General features: G+C 33.9%; 4 protein-coding genes across 4 annotated transcripts; 1 reads left to right on the top strand and 3 right to left on the bottom strand.

The window, feature by feature from the left end:
* Positions 1–3,065: 3,065 nt before the first annotated feature.
* LOC114374517 (tRNA dimethylallyltransferase 9) lies at positions 3,066–9,718 on the bottom strand. The gene is made up of 11 exons (XM_028332173.1): positions 9,419–9,718; positions 8,736–8,789; positions 8,556–8,598; positions 7,696–7,804; positions 6,894–7,092; positions 6,273–6,504; positions 5,985–6,079; positions 5,170–5,264; positions 4,079–4,154; positions 3,494–3,633; positions 3,066–3,386 (listed from the first exon to the last, which is right to left on the bottom strand). Exons 1-11 carry the CDS (start codon positions 9,656–9,658, stop codon positions 3,323–3,325), a joined length of 1,347 nt encoding a protein of 448 aa, XP_028187974.1. The 5' UTR covers positions 9,659–9,718; the 3' UTR covers positions 3,066–3,322.
* A 1,196-nt stretch (positions 9,719–10,914) lies between these two features.
* On the bottom strand, positions 10,915–13,103 carry LOC114376678 (multiple organellar RNA editing factor 8, chloroplastic/mitochondrial-like). Its single transcript, XM_028334903.1, has 4 exons — positions 12,634–13,103; positions 12,228–12,325; positions 12,061–12,126; positions 10,915–11,850 (listed from the first exon to the last, which is right to left on the bottom strand). Exons 1-4 carry the CDS (start codon positions 13,011–13,013, stop codon positions 11,189–11,191), a joined length of 1,206 nt encoding a protein of 401 aa, XP_028190704.1. The 5' UTR covers positions 13,014–13,103; the 3' UTR covers positions 10,915–11,188.
* Positions 13,104–14,879: 1,776 nt separating this feature from the next.
* LOC114376046 (ABC transporter G family member 10-like) lies at positions 14,880–17,188 on the top strand. The gene has a single exon (XM_028333956.1). It carries the CDS (start codon positions 15,048–15,050, stop codon positions 16,920–16,922), a length of 1,875 nt encoding a protein of 624 aa, XP_028189757.1. The 5' UTR covers positions 14,880–15,047; the 3' UTR covers positions 16,923–17,188.
* Positions 17,189–17,726: 538 nt separating this feature from the next.
* Positions 17,727–21,138, bottom strand: LOC114376047 (protein DJ-1 homolog B-like). The gene is made up of 7 exons (XM_028333957.1): positions 20,718–21,138; positions 20,161–20,310; positions 19,884–20,069; positions 19,163–19,243; positions 18,778–18,978; positions 18,556–18,696; positions 17,727–18,143 (listed from the first exon to the last, which is right to left on the bottom strand). The coding sequence occupies exons 1-7, from the start codon at positions 21,063–21,065 to the stop codon at positions 17,937–17,939; spliced, it is 1,314 nt and encodes a 437-aa protein (XP_028189758.1). The 5' UTR covers positions 21,066–21,138; the 3' UTR covers positions 17,727–17,936.
* Between the last annotated feature and the right edge of the window lie 2,404 nt (positions 21,139–23,542).

Below are 23,542 nucleotides of genomic sequence, written 5' to 3'. Positions count from 1 at the left end.
GCATCTTTCAATGAAGGGGAGTGTAATTTAGTGCAATGTTTAGATAACATTTCCTCATATTTTAAGTATCAAATTAACTTAAACATGCAGTAAACACTTTTATTAAATAAAAATAAATAAACACGAAAAGTTGATTTAAATAACTCGTGTAAAGTGAGTCAAAAGAAAAGGATCCAAACAGAGGAAACTCATGAGATTTTTATTCTGAATTTGCTGAAAGCTGACTTGGGACATCTTGAAAAGGGTCATTTTGATGCATTTTATCATTGGGCCGCATCCCATTTTCCGCTTCAAAAACCCAAGGGACGAATCAACAATGTCAGGAACCAAACAAATGATTACGCCTTTAACAAATTAATCCTGTAATGTAACATGTGATTTTCTGACGTATGACAAATTAAGCCTAATAAACACCTTGTTGGATTAAGCCATTTCTGACGTGGCCATGTGATTTTCTTTTTATCAAATTTTCCTTTTTAGAAGTAGTTGTGGCCATGTGATCGTGGAGCATAAGCATTTCCACGGCATAGATGCAAATTAAGGATTTCGGTTGGTCTAGAGAGAATTTTGTCTTTATTGCTTTCTTTGCTTCTTCTGAATTTAATCAATAGTATAAGGTTTTTGATGAAGAGGACAACATAAGATGAATCGGTTTGGTCGGCTTAGACATTCATTTATGTTTGAGAGGAAGAACCAGCCAAATTAACCTTAATCCCATGAAATTAAAACATTAATTATACATTTGTGATTCAATTGAACTTGAAGGAACTCAATTGAAACAAGACAAGTGTATCTGGGATATTATAGTTATCTAAACCTTAATTGGAATTAGGAGTATAAATAGGCTTCCCTTGCTATCTACTTCACTCACATTGCTATATTGTACTATATTCACATAGGTATTTGAGAGCTACTTGTTTTCTATCCATAATTTGAGTTCTTGTAAGATCATGATGACTACGTCAATGATGTCAAAAGTGTTTGTTGTTCTCTTCCTAATTTTTCTTCCATTAGTTGTTGTGAGTTCAGAGGCAAGACTCTTGCCTAAGTTTTCAACCATGATGAGTAAAAAAATTAACAGTGAACTTCTTTTACGTGAGATAGTAAGTAACGTAAGAGTTAGAGAGTATCACCATAAGAGGTCAATGCTTGGAGGAAGATTGGAGAGACTATCACCTGCAGGGCCAGATCCTCAACACCACTAGTGGGACAATATTGTTTATCGTTCGAGAAAACTTTGACTAAAATGTTAGTTGCATACTCTTTTGAGCGTATATTTTATTATTAATTAAAATTTATTAGAAATTACTAATTTTGGTGAGTTTCATTTATGATTGTATGAACCACTCTCCTTATTTTGTAATTTTTAATAAATTTTAACTAATAATATAATGTATTATTATCAACACACTTCTTTCTCTTTATCTTTTTTATTTCAGAATAAAAATATTATTGATTAGATGCTTAGATGGTTTTTCTTGTATGAAAGAATATCCCTGTAAGCATGCACAAAGTTTTATTAAAATAATAGTTTTCAATATTGTTTCTCTTTAAGAGTAAATGTTCATTTTAGTTGTTAAAATATGGATCGTTGATTAGTTGATATTCCATTTATCAAGTGATTCTTCAATGTCAGCGGTTGGTATCAAAAGTAACAATTTAATTGGTCTTTAATAAGAAAACACTTGTGATATTGACTCCTAACTAATTAACAAATATCTTTTCAATATTTCTTCCTCACATTAATATTAGAGAGATCTAACACTTGTAAATTGAAGAAATATTTATTAAGTCATGAGTCAATTATACAAATAAATGTGATACCTCAATAAAAATATTTTTATTTAGTGGGATACTTTTTGTGAATCTCCTATATGTATATAAATGTGTCAAAGTTAGATTATATATCTCTTAACTTTTACATTGTCAAAAAGACTATCCACATCCACTTCTGCCAGGACTTAATGTTTGTCTTAATATTCATGCAATTAATCTACGGTATGTATTTGACCAACACCAACTACTTCTAGTTTTATGTATGGAAGCATTAGAAAGTGCTAAAAGAAAAATAAACATGCACTTTGAGCGATATCAACCGTGGGTGCTCTTGAAAAGCAACTCAAACAGCATTTGTCTATCGTTGGATAGCAACTTATGTTATAATACCATACAGTACCGGCTGCTAGTAAGAGTTTCTGGTGCTTTTTAATATGGGTTTAATTTACAATGAATTACAAACAGTTAGTCTCATTAGAATACATCTATATTGAGACACATCCAAGTTCCATTAGAATATATCTAAAACCTTATCTAAAATGCCAATAAAGATAATTGTGGGCAGTTGTCTATCATAAACCTTTTCCACGAAAATGTTTATTAGTATAAGTATTGTTTGTTTCCTGTTTATTAGAATATATATATATATATATATATATATATATATATATATATATAAATAAATATAAAAGACATATCAAGTGAGATGAATGTTTTATTATGAGAGGTGAGAGGATTAAATATCAACCCTTATATATAAAGGACTTATTATTCATATTTTTAATATTTTGAACTAAAATGTTTGATATGTAACTAATATTAATTAAGTACGACAAAATTAATGACTAATTTAAATAAAATATTTGTTTAATTTATTAGAATATTATAATTTCATGACAAATGTGATTTATGTTGTATGTTAGTGAGGTATTAATTTATACATAATATAGATTAAGTGAGTAACACGTCTAGGATGACTAAGATGCATTACTATCATAAATTATGAAAAAATAAATAAAAAATAAAAGAAAGACATGGATTGACTAAAGCTTTTGAATATTTGACTGAAACTGTGAGTCAGTTATAGTGGTGCACTTGATATGGTGCCTTATTTTTCAACTTTCCACTATAATATAAAGCCCATTATGCATTATTCATTTTTTAATTCAATTAATGGGAGCTAAATTCCTTTCATTCTCAGTGTTACCTATTATTCACTTCTTACTTATGAAAAAACAAAAACACTTTTTTAATGTAAGCACTGTTTATGTATTAAAAGAGAAAAAAACTTTAGAAACAATCTCAAATAACTTAACATCGAGAGACAATCTCGTATATATATTGGTTTGCAGGTGAAAGGAGGGGAAAGAAATTGGCTTACAGATTAGGTTGTCATTACAGTATTCTATCGAAAAGACAGAAGGATGTAATCAAGAAACGGCAATAAGAATAAAACTTTCTCTTCAACCTGAAAACTTTATATAGCCGCCTAAATAATTCCAAATTTAAGGCCATTTCAAGGGAATGCATAAAGAAAGTATCCATCTCACCTTTGGGTCTTTCTTATCCAGTTCAGAATATGAGTACAATCTTCCCCGTTCACGAAATGCCTTCATAAGAAAACAACAGTTAAATCTTTTTGCAGCAAGGAATATAATCAATATTGTGACTTAATAAATTTGTACCTACATTCTGTACCCCGAAAAAAAAAACGTACCTATTTCTGGTGCGGTAAGCCTTAAGTTGTGCAGCTTGTCGGTGATTAGAAATATCTCTCGACATTCTTAGGTCTTCAGGCACAAGAATACTTCCATTCCAATCATGGTATGCGCCATGAATGAAGTCGAGAATGGTTTCCTGGCATTAGTAGTTCATTTCAAAATCAGCATACATAAGATAAATAAATAAAAAATGGATTGTGCAACAGAACAACAAACATTTTCAAGTTAAAAAAAGCTTTAAAAAAAGACTAAATACAGAAGGAAACCACTATTTAGGTTTAATAAAAGGACTTCAATAAGCAGCTTCTTCAAACCCATTAAAATAAAAAGTAAAACTACTAGCAAGGACATTAGCATTGCTAGTGTAACTATCTGAGCAAAAACAATTTAAAACATTGTAAAATGCAGGTAGAGTTGTTGGTATGTAGGAAGAGGGTGAGCCATAATTTAAGGGTTTTTTTTTTAATTCTAAATGAGAGACCAGAAGGTTGTTGGCTTTAGAGTATTATCAATATGAAACTACAAGAGATAACCATATTGCACAGGGTAACAGCCAGTGGCGAAAGATTCAATTGTTATACCAGAGGTTTAGAAGCATCGAGCCACTGGTATATGTTTTCATTACGAAACCAGGTCAACTGCCTTTTTGCAAAATTCCTGCAGATAGTATCAAAAATAAGATCATTGTTAACTAACTGAATTACACTTCTGTTCAATAGTAACAAAACATGGCAAGCATCTAAAACCAAATAAATTTGAAGTCCAGTGGAAACAAAATACCAAACAGCCGAGATAACATTGTGATGTGTTGGTGGGATAGCACTTCAGGTACTATAGGTTTCTTCCTAAAAAAAAAAATTTCAACATAGCAGCATGTATTTTCTGGGTATAAAAGATGGTAATAATCTACGTTAACCACATCAAAAATGGTAGCCCAAGAACTAGAAAGCAGAAACATGTTCCACATAAACAGAATGGCAAAGCACAAGCCGCCACCATTGGAGGATAACTTGTCTTAGTTGTACTTTTCCTCCTTTCTTTATAATTCTTTTTTTTAATTTATGAGGAAAACAATCAATTACAAGCTTGGAGTGAAGCAGGTGTGTAAATACTGAAGGCAATCTAAAGTAACTATCGATGGCCTTTAAGAAAAGAATGACTACAACACAATTATCCAGAACATTAACAGAAAAGCCCAATCAAAGTTTTGGAGAATTTGATCTAAATTACAATTTTTGGAACGAACCAGCATGGAAAAGTTCCTAGAAGAGGCAACATTGAGAATTGAAGCAGTGCTTCCTTTTGCACCTCTTTCAATTGTTGGTCCAAGTGATCTCCAATGGTTATTAGATACGAGAGAGAGAACATCCTCTTATGGTCTTAAAAGTTCTCAAACTCAATGGAAAGAACATGGTTTGTACTCTATATTTCTCATTTAATGCAATTTTAAAAACACAAATTATTCATGAACAAAGAAAAAAGAAACATCTTCTATATAGGATAACTTTTTATCAGTAGGAACATTTAATGAACAAAGATTTACTCAAACAAAAATTATTTAAAGACAAAATATTAAATTTTGATATACACTGAAGATTTTAAGTGAATAACTAAGGAAAATTAAAAATGCTCTGCTACCTTTATCAGTTTATACTATAAAAAAATGGATTACCGTGATGCTTTTTGAAATTCAAACAAGAATTTGTAAAATTCTTCAACAGAACTGTGACCCCCTTGCTCTCTACATCTTTGTAAGTACTCCATGGCCTGAAAGAAGTGAATCACATATACAAAATATAAGTAAATTCATTTCAACTATTTATATAGAAAATATAATGATCTAGTTAATAGACATTCTTTAGGCCATCAACTATTTTAAATCGCTATTACCCAATCTATCATTACAATATACATCCAAATTTTAACTATAATTTTATATTATACTTAAACATTAAAAAAGGGGAGAATTGGAGTTATACTACACTTGGAACATTATAGGCTAAGAGAGTTTGGTTCCCTCATTTTAATTTTTGGTTTCAATATGATCCCCTAAGTTTAAAAGTTTCACTTCAGTAACGTTAAAGTGTCTCTGTTAGACCAAGTTGATCATTTTGTCAGTTTATCACACACTAATTTGGTCAACTTGGTGACACGTGACAATCTGTGAGAGATACCACGTCAACCAAAATTAACACCATCAATGCAGAAATCTAACAAAATGACCAATTTTGTTGAATAGGCACTTTAAGGGACTAAAGTGAAACTTTTTAAACTTAGGAAACCAAACTGAAACTAAAAAACAAAATGAGGGAACAAAAATCTATTTTAGCTGAAAATTATACTATAATTTCAACCAAAAATATTTCTTAAGGCATAAAGAACTTCTTGCTGTACACAATATACAGATCGTTCAACCAGATATATTTCATCATCTGAAATTTGCAGATAGTAAAAGTGAAATGTAATATAGAAAATATAAAGGTATACTTGTCTGTAACCAATTGCTTTTGTTGCAGAATTGGAGTTTGGATGAAGACCTGTATCAAGAAGCCATTGAGCCTCAGACAAAATCCCATCCCTTCCTGCAGTTGAAGTGAACCAAGATTTATTGCAATCAAATATTCATGTACTATTGACAGAGAGCTCGGCATGTATTGTTATAACAGCAAATACAAACAGGTATGTGCAGTGCCCATGCATACACATGGAGAAGAATGTTCTAGAAAATGTATGGGATTCATATACAAATTGAGTGTTTCCAGTTCAGGATTATACCTAACAGCATATCTTCACACCGATAATCAATTGATTTATAGAGGTCAAGTCTGTGGCTAGAAAGGAAAAAGCACATAAACTCGTAGTCTAACTCTGATGAGTTGGTTTTTTCCATTGCATCACCATAAGTATTCATATCAGACAACTCAGAACCATCAGCAACACCATATTCGCCCTGTTCCCTGAAAGAATCATATGGTACCCGAAAAGCAGAAGGAGGTGATCCACTAGACTGCCATTCCAAAAAAGTATAAACAAATGGTGAATTTATAAATATATTTCAGATAATTCAATAAATCGTGAGAATCATGCATTTCAGATATATATCCACAGAAAAAATACAGGTATATACAGCTAAAGTAATCAGTTAGTTACAATTGAAGTGCATTTAAAAGAGATAAAAGCACCACGATCACATTGCCAAAAAAGTTAATTTTTGGACATTTTCATTGTGGTTGGTATGCATATTTGCACCAATGTGCAACAAATGAAAGAGAGAAAAACAGGTCAAGAAAGGATATTAAAATGTCAACATAAAGAGAGTTTTTTTAATCTTTCAGTAAGGCTAGTAGACAAGATAGAATTTAGAGTTATGAGTAACTTGAAAAATTGCAAGCATACCTTAATAATCTCTAGGCTACGTCGTAATCGGTACCAATCATTCACTGCTAGAAATTGAGCCTTTGGATCACCTGCTTTTACCACCAACTGCACAGCTGTATCCCAGTCATCATTCCTCTGCAGTTCAGCTAACTCTTGATATGCTTCAGATACAATCTCTGGAGAGGCTTTAGGTACATCTGGCTTTCCATATATGAACCTTATATTTCAAAATTCAAACAAAACTCATAGGTATAGTGTCCCACATTAGCAGGTCAACAACTACATAAAGAAAATAAACTCAATAATGGTGTGAAAAAAAACACTGATAATTCACTAATACAGTGGATGCCCATACAGCTTCCTGCATTTGACAGAAGTTTATTATATTCTACAAAGCCAAACTAATAATAGGACCTTTAGTTGCTTATCCTAGTGTAAACTGAACAATAACAACGATTAGAAAATTACCACAACATACTAAAAGTATATTCACATCCTTCAAGAAATTATGCAATGGCAAAACACTCAGAAAACCAAGTCTGCATCACTTGTTTTCTGATATATGATTATTTTGTCATTATCTTAATGACCAGCCATGCTACTTTCACCCGTTATTTTCTTTGTTAAGGATATAAATATAAATAGCCGTGAAATAACTAATGAAATGAATGACTTCATAAGCAGGTTGTGGAAACAAAACAAGAAAAGTGGATTTCATTTCCTATTTATGGTTTCTTGTATTACAGACTACAATTAAGGAGTTCCATTCAAAAGAATAAGTAGTAAACAAAGTCAAAATAGGTAACTGTAAAAGACATACCATCTTAAATACAATCCAGTGCCTCCAACAACTATGGGAACACGGCCATTGTCAAGAATACATCCTGTAGCTTGCCTTGCATCCTCAAAAAACTGCCCAACAGAATAGTCTGATAAATAATAATTAGTTTTAATAGGTGAAAATTAAAGTTCTTCAAACTTTCAATAACAGAAAAATCCAACACGTAGCTATGAATGACAGACAGCTCTTGTATTTAAAGTGTCATAGTGTCAAACACATTTTCAATATGAACACATTTTCAGACACATCTTATTAGGAATCCAGCTAAAAAAATATGTTTCAGCTCAGACACTTGCCAACACTGCATGGAGAGACTATTATTAAAAAAAAATCATTGTTTAACTTTTAGAAAAGTCTAACTTAAAATATAATACAAATTATTAAACAAAATGTCTCAACTTTTTTTTCAGACTCGTTATCATAGAAAAATTGTAAAACTTAGCATGTTTGTTTGAGAAGTTAAATATACCTTAGTTAAAAGATATAATTTCATCTTCTTAGTTTGGGATTTTCTTTTCTGAAGAGACCAAGAGCTTGCATTGTAAAATAAATTAATGTCTCTTAATATTCTCTTGTGAGGCTCACCATCATAGACGAATGGTGAATATACTAGAGTTTATAAATATTGTTTAAAAGTTTAGATCTTTTGTTATGTACTTAAGTTGCTCATATTTCATTTCATTTGTTATGTGGTATCTCAATGTCCTATATTTTGGACATTAGTCGTGTCAGATTATTTGGTGTCCGTGTCAAAGTTTGTGCTTTATAGATACAGAGATAATTGTGTATTATAAATATTATTTGTAAAAAAATATAGCTCAGTCCAACATAAAGTATACCTTCAGATGGGTGCAGTATGTCAACCAGATGATGTGGTACCTCCTAACAAAAGCAAACAAAACAAAAGTATATAAACTAAAATCAAATGTTCCAAAAATGATATATCAAGCAAATTAGGAAATCCAAAAACGTATAGCATAGACTAATGTAAACCAATGCATTATGACACAAACACACACCTTTCTTTCATTTGGGGAAGGCTTTGCAGATCCAACATCAAGCCCCCGATACACCTGTGGCACAATACAAGCCAATAAAGCCACTTAAATAAAGAGTTTATTTTTTATACACTATTAGCATAAAAAAATTACACTGTCAAACAATTACAAATCATTTTAGATATAACTTTCAAAGTATTTTTTTTTTTAAAAAAAAAAAAACTTTCAAAGAAATTATTACATAAATCAATTAATCAACAATTTTCAATTACGTGACAATTTATGACGGGATGACAATGTAAACAAACTTTTACACTATTGACGCATTCCAATTAAATTCATAAAGAAAACAACAAAACTCGTTCATTTACAAGATATATACATAGTTTCTATTTCTTTTCATGAAAAATCAACCATGTACATACGCATAACTGATTTATCACTTCGCAAACAACTGTCCTGCAACAATTTAAAGCAAGAACATTTTTCCTCATGAAATAACAACAACCACAATAATAATTTATCAGCAGCTAAACAAACTTAACTATCCACAATTTGGCTCAACAGCAATTTTAGTCGAAATTCCGGACAAGGGAACCTAAAATTAAAATCCTAAAACCCTACGAGTACCACTGCCACCTCATACGCAATGCAAAAGCACAAGAAGAAGCTGAATAAAATGTTTGTTTGAATGTGCATATTACCTGGACGGAGTCGGCACTGACGATTTCGCCGTTGAGGCGCTTTGCGAGTTCCAATGCGAGGCGGCTCTTGCCGGAACCGGTGGGTCCAGAAATCACAATCACCTTCTCTTTCTTCTTCGTTTCCGACGCAGTCACCAGAAACCGCTGCCGACAGCTGAACAAGCGCGGAGGTTCTCGGAATAGTGGTCTCGCTGGGAAACGGAGGCACGTGCGGAGAGTGCATACTCCATTGCTAATCATGCTCGGAGTTTCAGTGAGTGAGGCGGAAATGCGCGATAAGCGTGCCAAGTTCAAACCAAGGAGTATATAAATATTGGAATATTTGGATTAGATAACATGGCGATATTTCCTTCTCTCTTTCTTTTTTGTTTTTTTAAGTAATTTTAGAGTTCGAAATTTATCAAGATAATAAAGAGTCTTGTCAAAGAATAATAATTGACAAATTAATAAATAAAAATATGAACCAAAATTTATAATAGGATTATATTTAAAAAAATCATGATAAAAGTACATTTATAACACTTTTTTTATAAAAAAAATTCTGTTTATAATTCCTTCATTAATATCTTGGTTAATATTTATTAGCATTTTTATAGATTACAAAATATTTAAAATTATTTTGTCTTCTTATTTCATATTAACTAACTTATAAAATTTCTACGAGTAATCAAATAAAGGGCCTTTATTTCTTCCTTTTTATACACTTCTTTATTAATTTTATAAATAACTAAATAAAAAAATTGACCAGGTATTTGTAAATTTTATTTAAGTTTTAATTTAAACATATTTCAGACTAAGTAAATTAAAAAAGTCAGTTTTGTCAAAAACAGCTAACATCATTTTTATTTTATTAATCTCAATTAAAAATAAACATATAATCATTTGAAAAATAATTCTCTACCTATGTGATATTATTATCATTTGTAAAATAATTCTACCTATAGCCTATTTGGATATCAAAACCATGTTACTACCAAATAGTTTAACTTCTTTGTTAATTTTGTTTACTTTTTTCTGGACAAAGAAGCTACACCCACAATTCTATTTTATTTTTTGATGAATAGGTCTCTCATTCAACTAGCGGAAAACAACCACAATTCTACAACCGCTACGAATCACTGCTGAAATAATCCCCACTATATCTCAGGTAATGTAGATTTTTCCTAACTACCATCAACTAAACAAATATATTCTCGCTGCCTTTCAACAATTTCGTTCACCACTAGCCTACCCAAACTTCCACACATCATCAGCTCATTGGACAAATCTTATTTTTTTCATAAGAATACAAAAAATCAATGGGGGAAAGGGTGAGGAGTCGAAGGCTACCGCGAAGCTTTTCTCTACTAGGATATTCTTAACGACTAGTGCTTCTAATAGCATGGATCTCCACTAGGATATTACTAAACTGTAGGTGCTAATAGCCTGGATATGAATGACGGGTTCAAGAATAAGAGACAAACTTCTTTTTAATATACTAGAACCCTAAACAGGTATTATTACTAACAGTTACTTTATATAATAAGTCTGAAAGGCAACCTCAATCAGATAACAAATTAGACCGTCAACCTCACAAACAATAGAAACAAAATGATCGTATCTAGCATCAAAAAAATTGAACTTCGGATGCACAACATGCAGGTTCATTAGAAAATAGGAGTAACACGTAAGACTAATAAATTCTAATTCCTTGAGAAACATAGCATAAACTCTGCTTTCTTGGGCACAATTCTTCGTTATCTACATTGGCTAGAAAAATCTGCAGTGATCTCACCCAGAATATGGGTTCCCACCAGGTGGTCCTCCCATATCCCTGCTTGGCACATCTCTACTGGGAGCATTGTTCGACCATCCTGAATTTTGTTGAAACCCTCCCATGTTCTGGTTTGATGGTGGCCCTCCCATGTTCCCTGCGTAGTTATTCTGAGGCACACCACCACCAGGACCATAGCCACCACCTGCATTAGGAGGGTAACCTCCTGCGGCGTTCGGAGAAGAATATCCAGCTGTATTTGGAGGGGCATAGCCTGCATTGCTCGGAGGGGCATAGCCTGCATTGCTCGGAGGGTACCCGCCTGCATTGCTTGGAGGGGCATATCCTGCATTGCTAGGAGGGTACCCGCCTGTATTGCTTGGAGGGGCATATCCTGCATTGCTAGGAGGGTACCCAGCTGCATTGCTTGGAGGGTACCCAGCTGCATTGCTTGGAGGAGGACCGCCCACATTAGGGCCAGGATTTGGCGAAGGAGGCCTGCCCTGCATGTCTCTGTTTACCACATTTTCCCTCCTCCTCTCAAAGTTTCTTGACCTGTCAGCATTACGAGGCCTGTCATTGCGCCTGTTTCTCTCATTGGCACGAGCATTGTTTCTAACCCACTCTTCGTGATACTTGGGATCATAGGGAGCAGCTTGCCCGTTAATAAAGGGCTCACCTGGTCAGGAAAACATAAAAGTTAACAAAGCACGAGTTATAACCCATCTGCAGCAGGACATGCTATGCTAATGCAATCCAACAACATTCATGGATTCTTGAGCATGCTATTCCCTTTAGATGGCAAAGGCACACACAGTCAAGAACAACCATACCTCAAAAGTACTGAATGAACACAAAAAGAGCCAGGTAACAGAACAAGAGATTTTACCTCCATAATCCTTTTCCTTAACATTCAAGTAAGAATCAGGAAGCACCCACCGAACTCCAGGCAATTCTGCAATTCCAAAAAAACAAAAACTAAATTTTTTTTAAGAAAAAACTCACTAGCACAAAACATAAACAATACCCTAAGGTTGAAAACCACCACACATATACCTTTAATCTTGTAAGAAAGCTCTTCAGACACAAGAGCCCCAAACGCAAAGTAGTGCCTAGTCGAGACCGAATATATCTTCATTCTCGCCTCCTCTTCACTACAAAAACCAAACCAATCACACCAAATAATCAGCCAAAAAACATACAATCAGGTAGGAAATGCACCTCCAATAACCTCCATATAGCTCATTCAGGCTTATATTATCGTAGATTACCAAGCTAAATATCAAAATTAAAAATAAGAGTTTGATCAAGCCACTTAGCATACCCATCATATTATTCAAAACAAAGATGTAACCTTTTAATTTATTCTATTATAACACTTAATTAAACTAATTAAAACACATAAAACAAGAAAATAGATAATTAAATTGAAATTATGGATAAAACAAGAGGAAGTTGTTACCTTCCGATGACCTTGGCCAATGTTTTGATGTAGCTATCGATGATGTCATCGCGTGTGGGGTCTCCCTCGGGCTTCTCCATGACGACGAGCCAGTGTTCGAAATCGCAGCCGTCGAGCAAGATGGTTTCTTTCGGGGGACGGTTGGACCAGTTAGGGTTGGGGTCGTTGAGGGAGGAGGTAGTGGCGCGTGTGGAGAGGGCGCGGAGGGAGGGAGAGTTGGGGAGGAAGGCGCGGTGGAGGGAGGGGTTGGCGGCAACGGAGATGCGGCGGAGGAAGGAGAGCGCGGAGAGGGAGGGAGGAGAGGGGGCGGTGGAGAGAGAACGGGAGAGGAAGGGGGCTAGGGTTTTGGGGAAGATGCGAGAGAGGATCTGAGTCGCCATGTTAGAAGAGTGAGTGGAAGGGAAATGGAAGGGGTTTAGGGTTTTCTATCTGCCTTATAGAGTGATTGTGATTAGGGTTCTAGAATAGTACATAATAGAATGTTTGCCACAACAAAAGAGTGTAAAAGTAAAATATCTACTTGTGCCCTTTAATGGAATATCTTATTTTTCTACATTTTATTTTTGTCAAGGATGTGTTTGTCGGAAATAAGTTTTTTCATCAAATAAATGTTTTATGAGAATAAATAAAAAATTTGTTTGACTCGTCGTTTAAATCAGATAATTTTTTTAAAATAATATTTTTTATCATATTTTATAATTAAGTTATAATATTTAAGAATTAATTTAATAATTAATTATATTTTTAGATAATCAATTTGATATTAAATTGTAAAATTTAAAATTTATTTATTATTAAATTATTTATAAGATTAATTTATCATATTTTTTATATATTTATACACTAAATATAAATTTTCATCTTTTAAAAAATAATTTATCAGCATCTCATATCTTTAAAAGAAAAAATTAATTATTTATCCTACAAATTATTAATTATAGTCCACTAAACCTTTTGCCCAACGAAACTCATTGGACAGAAAATTATTCATCTTTTTCTCCTTTCTCAACATCTAATATCTACTGCATCATTTTTCACAAAGTAAAATTCAAGCTGGGAAGTTTTACACCGCCATTTTTATCTTACCCATATTGTATATTGTTTTATTTCCACGTGAAGAGTTTATCACTGCCTAAATTAATAAATGTTCTCAACTGCATTGCCTAAGCAAATTGAACCACTTGGACACAATTTGGCTGCACCATCATTACACTCATGAGAATGAGTGAAATCAAATAGTACAGTTTCTATTCCTCTATTCTCTAGTGTGCGTGAGTGTTAGATAGCAAATTTTTCTCATTTTTGTTTCCGCAACATGAGTCTAGAGTGTGAGGATTTTAATTTTGTGTCCCACTATTATCAGTTTGGGAAGGAGTTTCTCCGAGAGATATAAGATTGGATTAAAAAAAAAAAATAGATCTTATCATTTTCTTATAAGAGATGGTGCAGAAACAATTGCAGAAATAAAATAAAAAACCCTAAATCTAAAAAGTGGACAAAATTAAAAAATAGTAAAAAATAATGAAAATAATATATAATTATTTAAAAATTTGTGTATAAAAAAAATCTAAACAACTAGGTCTAATTTTAAATATAATTGTTCTAATTTTATTGGGTCAGATGAGATGGGATTGTTTAACCCCAGTTTTGATTTGGTTAATTTAGACAAATCCTACAAACCAATCCGTGAATAACATGGTTTAAAATCTAGTGTTAGAAAACATCACTTGATGACTCCAGCATAAGAATGTTGGTTATACAAATTATTGTATGTGTATCATTTTCTTTTTTCGGAAGAGTCATTTATTACAAGCACGAAAAGGACCCTTTTATTTGACTAACTGATGCTGGTCAAAACAAAAAACTAAGACACTGATTAAACAAATTTGATTGGGTTTTTACACATTCACGGCATAGTAGAATTATCAATCCATTAAATTAAGAAGTACGCAATGTTAAAATTTGTAGAGAAAATTCTAAATCACAGTTGAAAAGAATTGCAGTTAACTTGTGAAACTGAATTTGATAATCTTGATCTTACACCAACTAAACTCTGAAGCTACCTCAGCATGTGGGGGAAGATATGGTGGGGCAACCAAACACTAACACTGCACAGTCAAATATTCAGCTCACCAAAATGAAAACTTTCTACGTATGCATTATCTTTGGTTTTCTTGAAGCACTAAAACTCAGCCAAACTCTTTCCAAATCCCACACACTTGTAGAAACACAAGAGTACACCAAGTCAAGTCCCTTGTCCAAAGTCCAAACTTTCAAACCCCATTTGCATAATTACAAAGCCTATGTTGTTGGCTTCTTTATTAGCTCAAAAACTAGCATATAGTTTGGTGTGTTAGCTCATCTCCCTATATCTTTCTCTCTTTCTCCTCTTGTTCACATAACTTGGCCAATACATGCCTTTCTTCTCACTTTTGCATGCACACAAACACACAATGGAGTCACCATTCAAGCCCATCTCATGCACCAGAAAAACTCCATACAGAATTGAAACCAAGAACTTGTCATACAAGTTGTGCAGCCAGCTTGATGAGTGTAGAAGCCTTTGTTTTGGTTCCAATCCGGGGAGAGGTGCCAAGTTCATTTTGAAGGATGTGAATTGTGAGGCAAGGCCAGGGGAGATTACTGCTATTGCTGGCCCTAGTGGAGCTGGAAAAACCACACTGCTTGAGATTCTTGCTGGCAGAATACCACCATGTAATAAAGTGTCTGGCCATGTTCTTGTCAATCATAGGCCTATGGATGTGAACCAATTTAGAAGGACATCAGGGTATGTCACGCAAGATGATGCTTTGTTCCCATCACTGACAGTTAGAGAGACACTCATGTATAGTGCCATGCTGAGGCTTCCCGGGGGAAGAAAAGTTGCTGCCATCAGAGTTGAAGATTTGATGAAGGAGCTTGGATTGGACCACATTGCAGATTCAAGAATTGGAGGTGGATCAGACCACAGCATATCCGGCGGTGAAAGGCGTAGAGTTTCCATTGGTGTCGACTTGGTTCATGACCCTGCAGTTATTTTGATTGATGAACCAACTTCAGGGCTGGATTCAGCATCAGCTCTTAGTGTGGTCTCATTGCTTAGGCTTGTGGCATTTAACCAACGTAAGACAATTATTTTAACCATCCACCAACCTGGTTTCCGAATCCTGGAGCTATTTGATGGCCTCATTTTGCTGTCTGATGGATTTGTGATGCATAATGGATCATTGAATCTTCTTGAGGCTAGGCTTAAGTTAGCCGGGCACCACATTCCTGACCATGTCAATGTCCTCGAGTTTGCTCTTGATGTCATGGAATGCTTGGTTATACACACTTCAGAATCTGAGGACAACCAGTTTCTGCTCAAAGAGAACCAAGATCACAGAATGAGGATGCAGTACTCTAAGGTGGTGAAAGAAAAGGCACTTATGTACTCAAATTCTCCAATGGAGGAGATTTCAATCCTAGGACAAAGATTTTGCTGCAACATATTCAGAACCAAGCAACTCTTTGTCACCAGGGTCATGCAAGCCTTAGTAGCTGGTTTTATTCTTGGGAGCATATTTTTCAATGTTGGCAGTCAACAAAGTCATGTGGCATTGCAAACTAGAAGCGGCTTCTTTGCTTTCAGCCTTACCTTTTTGCTATCATCAACAACAGAAGGCTTGCCTATTTTCTTGGAGGAGAGAAGAACTTTTATGAGAGAGACCTCAAGAGGAGCTTATAGAGTTTCTTCCTATGTTTTAGCAAACACCCTTGTGTTCCTTCCTTTCCTTCTATTGGTTGGTCTTCTGTATTCTACTCCAGTGTATTGGCTTGTAGGATTAAGGAAAGACATTGATGGTTTCCTTTACTTCTCCTTAGTGGTTTGGTTGGTCCTACTCATGTCGAATTCTCTTGTGGCTTGTTTCAGCGCTCTAGTGCCAAATTTCATCCTTGGAACCTCAGTGATTGCAGGTCTAATGGGGTCTTTCTTTCTGTTCTCAGGGTATTTCATATCAGAGGAAAAAATACCAAGTTACTGGATTTTTATGCACTATTTGAGCCTTTTCAAGTATCCATTTGAGTGCCTTGTGATAAATGAGTATGGACGAGAGCAAGGGAAAATGAGATGCTTAGAAATTAGCAATGGAAAATGCATACTATATGGAGCTGAATTCTTAAGACAACAGGGTCTGAGAGATTCACAAAAATGGACCAATTTGGCTGTAATGTTGAGCTTCATAGTGGGGTATAGAGTGCTTAGCTTTATTATTCTTTGGTTCAGATGTTACAGGACCAGAAAATAGATCAGATTTACAACAGATTTAGGTACTCGTTACAGTCCTTTCACGGAGTTTCATTTTTTTTTTTCATCAATGACAATGCATAGTTCATACTTCATACTTACACGCGGCAAAAATCTATTACTATTTGTACCAATAAAAAAAAAGGCTATCAATATTCTTCTGATTCTTCTGAATTTTCCATGCTGCTATGATCTCCTTCATGTGTAACTCTTTGCACGCAATACTTATAGTGCTTTGTATGCAAAGACAAATAGTGTATACATTAACTCAAGAAGGAGATTTTTTTTTTTTTTTGTGAATACTTAGGAACGAGAATGATAGAAAATAAAAAGGATTATTCAGTTTCTTTTCCTCCTGGCAGAAACGAGTTCAGTTACCAACAACCGGAATGTAACCGATGCATTACAAAAATGTAATTGTAGACTATTATTAACAGAGCCAAATAATGGCATCAGGATTGAATATCACATCATGGGTGGGAGAAAATCCAGTGACACAAACATAAGTCACAAACCCACACTTGCTATCCTCAATTTCAATTAATATAGAGGTCACAAAAACGGCAAGTATATCTTTTTTTATGAAGATTATCGGGGGGTAACATCCATGCGCAGAATCTGATTTTTTTTTCCCCCTCTTTTTTCCATTGAATATGCAAGTTATGGAAATAGAATTTTTCTTAAACCAAGTCCAGCACTGGAGAATAACCATTCGTACACTTCCTACCAACAACACCTTATCTTAATTTATAATACAAAAAGTAGATATAAAAATAAAAAAAATAAAAAAAACACCAACACCATCTTATCTTACACAGCATTATAACCATAGCACCCTCCTTTCATTTAAGTAATTTAGATTCCACGGCATATGGAAAGCAACTACCAATGAGATATCAAAGTTATTGGCAACCACTTATCTTCGTGATCTTTACAACTCAAGGTTCAGATACACTCAATTATTCATACACATAGCTATAGTGCATCGGTACAAAAAGCTTCGCGTTCAAAAAGCCTAAGGGCGTGCGAACACTACTGCATTTGCAAGTTCTAGTGCTAACTTGCGTCCAAACAGCTTCTCCACAATCGCTAACGCAAACTCAATGGAAGTTCCTGGGCCTCTGCTGGTAATAAGATTGCCATCAACCACCACCCTGTTTTCTACTTCACTCTGATCTGATAACTTGTCGCACATTACAGGAAAGGCAGTGGCCTTTTTGCCCTGTATTGAAGAAAATAAAAAATCATGTCTCAAATTAACACCATGGTGCAAAATAAAGTCATAATCATTGGAGAAGCATGGATTGGAAATCAAGTTTAAAGAAATATTTAGGTCTAGCAAGCATTTTATAACACCAGAAATAATTAGAATGGAAACTCCACAGGGAAATTAGCATCATCAGAGCGTCTTCAAAAATAATGAACTTGAACCCTACTGTACAGTTTGTCATGCATGCTTTTCTAAATCTTGCTGATTGCAGAATGCAGACCATGTGGCCAAGTTGATTACAGAAAAACAAACTAAATGAGCTAAGATCAAGTTACGTGCAACTAAGAGAACTGAATGTATATTATTATCATTTTACTGAAATCTTGCTCTATAAGGATCACAGATTGCCCCAGAAAACAAATACCTTCAGCAAGCCATGGGGCTCCAAAACTAAAGCCGGGGATGCACAAATTGCCCCGTAATATTTGTTTGATTCTCTTTGCTTTTTCAGCAAACTCACCAAGGTTTCTGAGTTTGCAAAAGTTTGGGCACCACCAAGTCCACCCTGTAGAAAATTGAAATATATACACATACTAAATACCATGTATTGATTCATTACTATGAAGAAAATAAGAAGCCACCTTACAGGTAACACAATAAGGTCATATGAAAGTTTGGTTGCTTCATCAAGGAGCATGTCTGCCTCCAGTTTAACTTTGCGCGATGCCACAATCTCTAGTTTATCTTCAACAGATGCAACCACAACCTTTGCCTTTGCTCTTCGCAGAATATCAATGATAATAACAGCTTCCATTTCCTCTGAACCATTGGCAATTGGTACAAGAATCTGAAAAGAAGACAAGTGCAAAATACCAATACATGTTAAAGTTACAAATCCAGTGACAAATTATCTTTGAAGGGTGTAGACAAATTCCTACCAAAGAAATTCAAAATAGCGATAGTCATGCTTCCTTTCTGAGATATTCTTGTCAATAAACAGAAATTTTACAGCAAAATTATCAAAACCTCACCTTGGGCGGATTGTCAGATGTCCACTGCACTGAGTTGAACTCCTTAAAAGTATGTTCATCATCATGATTGGAACGCATGACCTGAACGTTGAATTACACGAGAAACTGATGAGAAAAGGTAAAGTAATTTACATCATAGCAAGGATCTGATATCATAAACCAAAACAAAAATAACAATAAGTAAATGTCACTGTTGTAACTTGTATGTCAAAATTTCAGCAGTAGAAAGCTGAATGCACCCATGTGCACCAGTTCACTCATACATCCCAATTCCAAAAGCCTAACACATACCCATTTCTATTTCCAGATATCACAGAACATGTCAGTGACAGTGAGGGTTTGTCATAAAGAAGTTCATTAAAATAATCCAGAAAGGCAGAAAACACCCACAAAAACCAAATTACCAATTACCAACCATATTAATTCCCAGATTATTCCCGAATACTGACAGACAGATTAAGCATATTATCAGTTATAAGTAAGCACCACATTTATAGTGTGAGAAGAGAGATGAACTAATCTTGACCATTTAATTTCACATGGATGATGAAGATCAATTTCACTTCAATGAGTTCAATCTAATCTGATCATCCACATATGATTGTATAGTTTGGACTAGTCCCTCCCACCAGCACGTGATATGCAACATGCCGGTGTATGCTACATTTCTCTGCTTTTCAAAAACAACTAGAGTTATCATGGCAGTAAATGAAGTCCTCACCAATGGACCTGCAACTTCATACGCTTTCTCTTTCCCAATTAACTGCTCAATCAGAGCAATGGCAAACTCCATGGTAGTTCCCGGCGCACGACTGGTCACAACTGTGCCATCCACCTGCACCCTAGACTCAGAAGTAGCGGCTACGTAAGCGGCCAATTTCTCCATCAATGCAGGATAACAAGTCGCCTGTCCAACAACCACACACACACACACAGTCACCAAAACCATCACCATTAGCAACACAACATCACAAAGTGGATTGCAAAGCAAACTTTACCTTTTTCCCATTCAGCAAACCCCAAGGCCCAAGCACTACCGCAGGAGCAGCACACACCGCCGCATAAAGCCGTCCGTCCTCAACATGCTTCTTCACCAACCCTTCAAGAACTTTACAGTCTCTCAGATTCTCATCACCCTGTAAACCTCCCTACACAAAATAACAAGAAGTAAATGTCAGTGTTCACTGTTTAGTCTCTGACTTTCTAAAAATAGTTCCACAGTGTCAACCAATCAGAAATCATTATCTTTCACTGCAGTTTGTGATTCAACGAAGGTGAAAAAAAAATGTTTACAAAAATGCCAGTGCCCCAGTACAAGCATTATGTACTTTTCTTATAAAAATGACACTCTTCGTGAACCCAAAGATGGTTAAAAATGCACTTCCATGGACTGATTAACAAAAATTAACCACTGAATGAATCAATTCGTGATGTTCCGATAATGATTTACAACTAATGACCAGTCAATTAATCGAAAACGTCTGTAATTTGGTGATTAACAGATAAACGCAATCTCTCGAAATAATTTTAAAATAGAGGAGAGATTGCGAGGTACGGGGAGAGCGACGAGGTCAAAGGCGGTGGCGGCGACGTCGGAGACGGAGGCGTCGGCGATGATCTTGACGCCGTGGAGAGCTTGGACGGCGAGGTTGGCGGAGGAGGAAGCGACGGTGACGTCGGCGCCGGAGCGGCGGAGGACGTCGATGATGATGACGGCCTCCATGGGCTCGGTGCCGTCGGCGATGGGAACGAGGACCTTGTGAGCAGTGGCCATGAGTGTGGTGGAAGAGAGAGAGAGTGAGGAAGTGAAGAACGAAAAACGGTTACTGTTATTGAGTTTGGGTTTGGGAGTGAGAGTTAGAGGAAGTGTGTGAGGGAAGATTCGTAAATGACGCAATGCCATTTATGCTTCTGGAAGAGATGTCTGTCTCGCTGTGTTAATGTGTTCCATCTACGTGTCTCCTTCATGTGCTTCGTCTTCTATCTCCGCTATCACATGCTATTTTTCTTTTCTTCACTAGGCTACTAGTACTATTTTAGTTTTGGTCCTAAAATTGTCAAGTTTTCTTATAATAATAGTTTCTAAAATTGGATTTTGGATTTTTTTTTTAGGATGAAATTGGATTTTGTTAGTTACTAATATATTAGTAGTTTTTTATGCCCAATTTTATTGAAAATAATACTGATAATAAGTTATAAAATATAAATATTATAATGACATTAAAATGTACATGTCATGAATTAAACCTCAAGCACCTATTATGAATTAAAATCAAATTTCAGCAATTATTCTTTTTACTGACTAAAATAGTTGTTTATTCTTTTTTTAAAAGGGATATCACATTTATTATTAATATTGTTTTTAAGGGACGAAATAAAATTGTCAAAAATTATTTGACTTAAATAATGTGTGGAGATGCGGAATCCACATTAATTTTTTAAAATTTTCCACGCAATTTTTTATCACAGTAAATCAACCAAATAAAGGGTTAGAAATACCTCGCGTCCTACAAAAAAGTCAAAACCATAATTACAGTGGTTAAAAAATCATTTCCAAACATACTTAAACTTTAGATACTCTATTTGTTTATTTGAGAGGAAAATAATGATGGAAAATTATTTCAAATAATATTAAGTTTTTTTAGAAAAAAATATAAAGTTAGAAAATATAATTTTTTTCAAAAATAAATTAGTGTTTAGGTGTATTTAATTGGATTTTTGGTTCTTAAAATATTATATAAAAATAATTTTAAAACAATATTAAAAATTAGGAGTAGAAAATAATATGTACAAGAAAATTAAGTATGGTATGATTTGATTTGGTTTGATTTACATTATTTATGAAATTTGAACTAAATCAAACTAATCTTTTACAATTTTATTTGATTTAGTTTTTGTAACTTGAAATTTCTATTGGTAAATATTAAAAAATGTTCAAAAAAATTGTTATAATTAGACAAAACTTGAATAATAATTAATTTAATAATCAACGGTATAAATGATCAATTTCAATCATTAAACTTAAAAGTAAAAAGAGTATGTAATACTTACTTTCAAGTTTCAACTATTAAACTTAAAAAAATAATAATAATAAGCGTTGTCGTCGGAAAAAGTCATAGCCACAAACATGGAGAGAGAGATTTTAGATTTTTAGTTTAGGATTTCACAAGAGAAGAGAGAGTGAAAGATTGGATGTTAAGTGTTTTAATCTTAAATTTAGAATAAATATAATATCACATTGTTGTATATGTATATAATTAATATGAGTAAGTGTATTAAATTAAGGGGTGTGGTTTGATTTGATTTGGTTCGGTTTTCGTGTGTCAATCCAGAAACCAAACCAAAGTATACAGTTTAAGAAAAATAAAAAATCAAATCAAATTGATGTCTTTAGTTTTTTTTGTGGTTTACGATTTTTTGAATTAATTTTCAATTTTATGATGGATTTGGTTCGATTCTCAACCTGGCTATTATATCTAACACCAAATAGAATGAAAAGAGTTATTTTTTTGACAAAAAATGAAAAGAGTTCCTAAACTTAAAAACTCCGAGTAACATGTGACAATTCCAATGTTCAAGCTTTTTCTTACTTTTAATATTAAATTTTGATGTATTATATTTATTTAATAATTCCATTCCATTATCTTATAAATTAATTACTTATTATAGATAGTTTTTGAAAAACTAATCCACTTATGTTTCCTAATAAATTAAAAGATCTTTCTGTACTTGTAGAAAAATTAAAAGATCTTGTAACGGAATTGTCCTTTTTCACTTTAAATATACGTTTCCTAATAATGATAGAAAGAAAAACACGTAGACTGTATGTAAAAAATATTAAAATACAACAAAAAAAAAACATCTATTATAGAATGGGAGTTTACGTCCACCTGTTGCGCAAGCCAAATTTTATGAGTATAACTTCCTAATATTTCCTAATAATATCGATAGAAAGATAAACACATATTATATGTAAAAATATAAAAATACAACTAAAAAAACAAAATCATATATTCTAGAATGGGAGTTTTTGAAATGCACTCAGATAAATCCTCCGGCCAGATGATTTTAATTCAGCTTTTTAAATAAGATTTTAGATTTAATCAGTGATGATATTTTTCACCATAATGTGACTTGGTTGACTCAAGATTTTTTCCTCAAAGTTTAAATAACACCAACATAGCCTTGATTTCCAAAATTGAGAACTCTCATTCTATGCGTAGATTTAAGGCCTATTTCTGTATGCATCGTGCCATATAAAATTGTATCCAATGTGCTTGCCAACAGGTTGAAAATTGTTCTTCCAAGTCGTATTTCAAAAGAACAACCAATGTTTGTTGAAGAACCCTCTATCATGGATAATGTACTTGTTTCCATTGA

Source organism: Glycine soja, chromosome 11 (genome assembly GCF_004193775.1).
Source record: "Glycine soja cultivar W05 chromosome 11, ASM419377v2, whole genome shotgun sequence".
Taxonomy (NCBI): domain Eukaryota; kingdom Viridiplantae; phylum Streptophyta; class Magnoliopsida; order Fabales; family Fabaceae; genus Glycine; species Glycine soja.
The sequence above is the reverse complement of the archived record's forward strand: the minus strand, read 5'-3'. Positions and strand labels throughout refer to the sequence as shown.